This window comes from Pundamilia nyererei, unplaced genomic scaffold, assembly GCF_000239375.1.
Source record: "Pundamilia nyererei isolate P.nyererei 1_Seehausen unplaced genomic scaffold, PunNye1.0 scaffold00052, whole genome shotgun sequence".
Classification (NCBI taxonomy): domain Eukaryota; kingdom Metazoa; phylum Chordata; class Actinopteri; order Cichliformes; family Cichlidae; genus Pundamilia; species Pundamilia nyererei.
In genome coordinates, this window is record NW_005187453.1 from 430,865 (window position 1) to 432,364 (window position 1,500).

At 40.6% G+C, this 1,500-nt stretch overlaps 1 protein-coding gene across 1 annotated transcript in view; it reads right to left on the minus strand.

Moving 5' to 3' along the window:
* Window positions 1-22: 22 nt before the first annotated feature.
* klhdc10 (kelch domain containing 10) overlaps window positions 23-1,500 on the minus strand; it is a 7,434-nt gene continuing 5,956 nt past the window's right edge. Inside the window, exon 9 of the mRNA XM_005733428.2 lies at window positions 23-961. Within this exon, the coding sequence (XP_005733485.1) occupies window positions 752-961 (210 nt within the window). The 3' untranslated portion in view covers window positions 23-751. The remainder of the gene's footprint in view (window positions 962-1,500) is intronic.

Genomic DNA, 1,500 nt, shown 5'->3' on the forward strand with positions numbered 1-1,500 from the left:
ACATTCACAATAATCTAAAACTCTACAACAGGTCAGTAGAAATGAAAATTATATATTAGATAGGGAATTGTATTAAATTGGCTAAAATGTGCAAAAAACACCGCCATGGTTCAAACCACCATCTGCCACTGTTTCAGACTGATGTCAATACTATCGTCGCCTCTGCATGAAGAATTTTTTTTTTTTTTAAAGATGACAAAAACAAAAAACCGAATGTCCACAAATATGTAAGACAAAAATGTGCAAACTGCAACATCAGTTCACGAAGCTACCCCACCCTCCCCCATAAAAAGTGATTTCATTTTAATATACATGCATTCGTCATTCACACTGAACTTTTAAAATTACCAGATAATGCCGATTTGGACAAAAAACAAACAAACAAACAATGGGAGAAAACAGTGTTTGACTTCATGCCGGGGCAAAATAAACCATTTCCAGCTGTTTGATGAAAACCATGACTGTATTAGTTTGACACAAGTGCAGGGACCAGTGGGGGGGACAGGGTCTTGAGTAAAATCCATAAAACATTCCACATATACTCTGTTCTTCATCACTTTAACTACAAAAAAAAAGGAAGAAAAAGAAAACAAAAAGGCATCCCATTGTTTTTGGTTTTAAGGCGAGGCTACGTCAGGCGGGAGGGCAGGGCGGGGCTTGGGTCACCCTAAGACTTCCTGTGAATTCAATTTTGTACTGAGCCACTCTCCTCGCTGTCCCTTCCATTTTACGTGTTCTTGCTCCGCTAAGTCTATTTCAAACGTTCAGTGAGTTCCTGTGTGAGGCCCAGGTTGAGCAGCTGCATGGTGGGGAGTGAAGAAAGGTGGGGAAAGGCCTTGAGGAGCTTCTCCCAGCATAGCTCCAACAGGCTGGGCACAGTCAGCCAGATCTTGAACAGAGAGCCAGTTCTCTTGTTCTCATGGATGTTCACCACACCACCATGGATGTACATGCAGCCAGCCTGGGTACAAAACAAAAGAGATGGGGAAAAGGTACATTTTACAGTGTATACAGCTTAACAAGGTTCAGGCTTCTAAACTTCCTCAATGTCATCATTGATTATCCAACTGGCAACAAACAAAATCTTTTCATTAGGTTCTCCTTGCACCTTCTGGATCACCAACAGTTTTTTTATTTTTATTTTAAGAGGACGGTTCCATATAATAACTATAACATCAAAAACAAAATTAGATGTCCACAAATATAGACAAAAAACAGCCATCATCAGGGGCTTAGAGCCAATCACTGGTCTCATCCACACATTGAAACTATCTATCACACCTCACCACATGTCTTGCAGCACCCTCTCATATTTCTGCCACTCCTGGGTTCATGCAGTAATACTGATCCTTTCTTGGCACCATAACTTAATGTTTTATCTAGATCCATAAAGTGAAAGTCCTCCTCCTTAATACTTCTGCATCAACACTCTCAAAGCAAACATTGCATCTGTAGAGCTCTTTATTGGTGTGAAGCCATTCTGCAGCTCACTGATCGTTA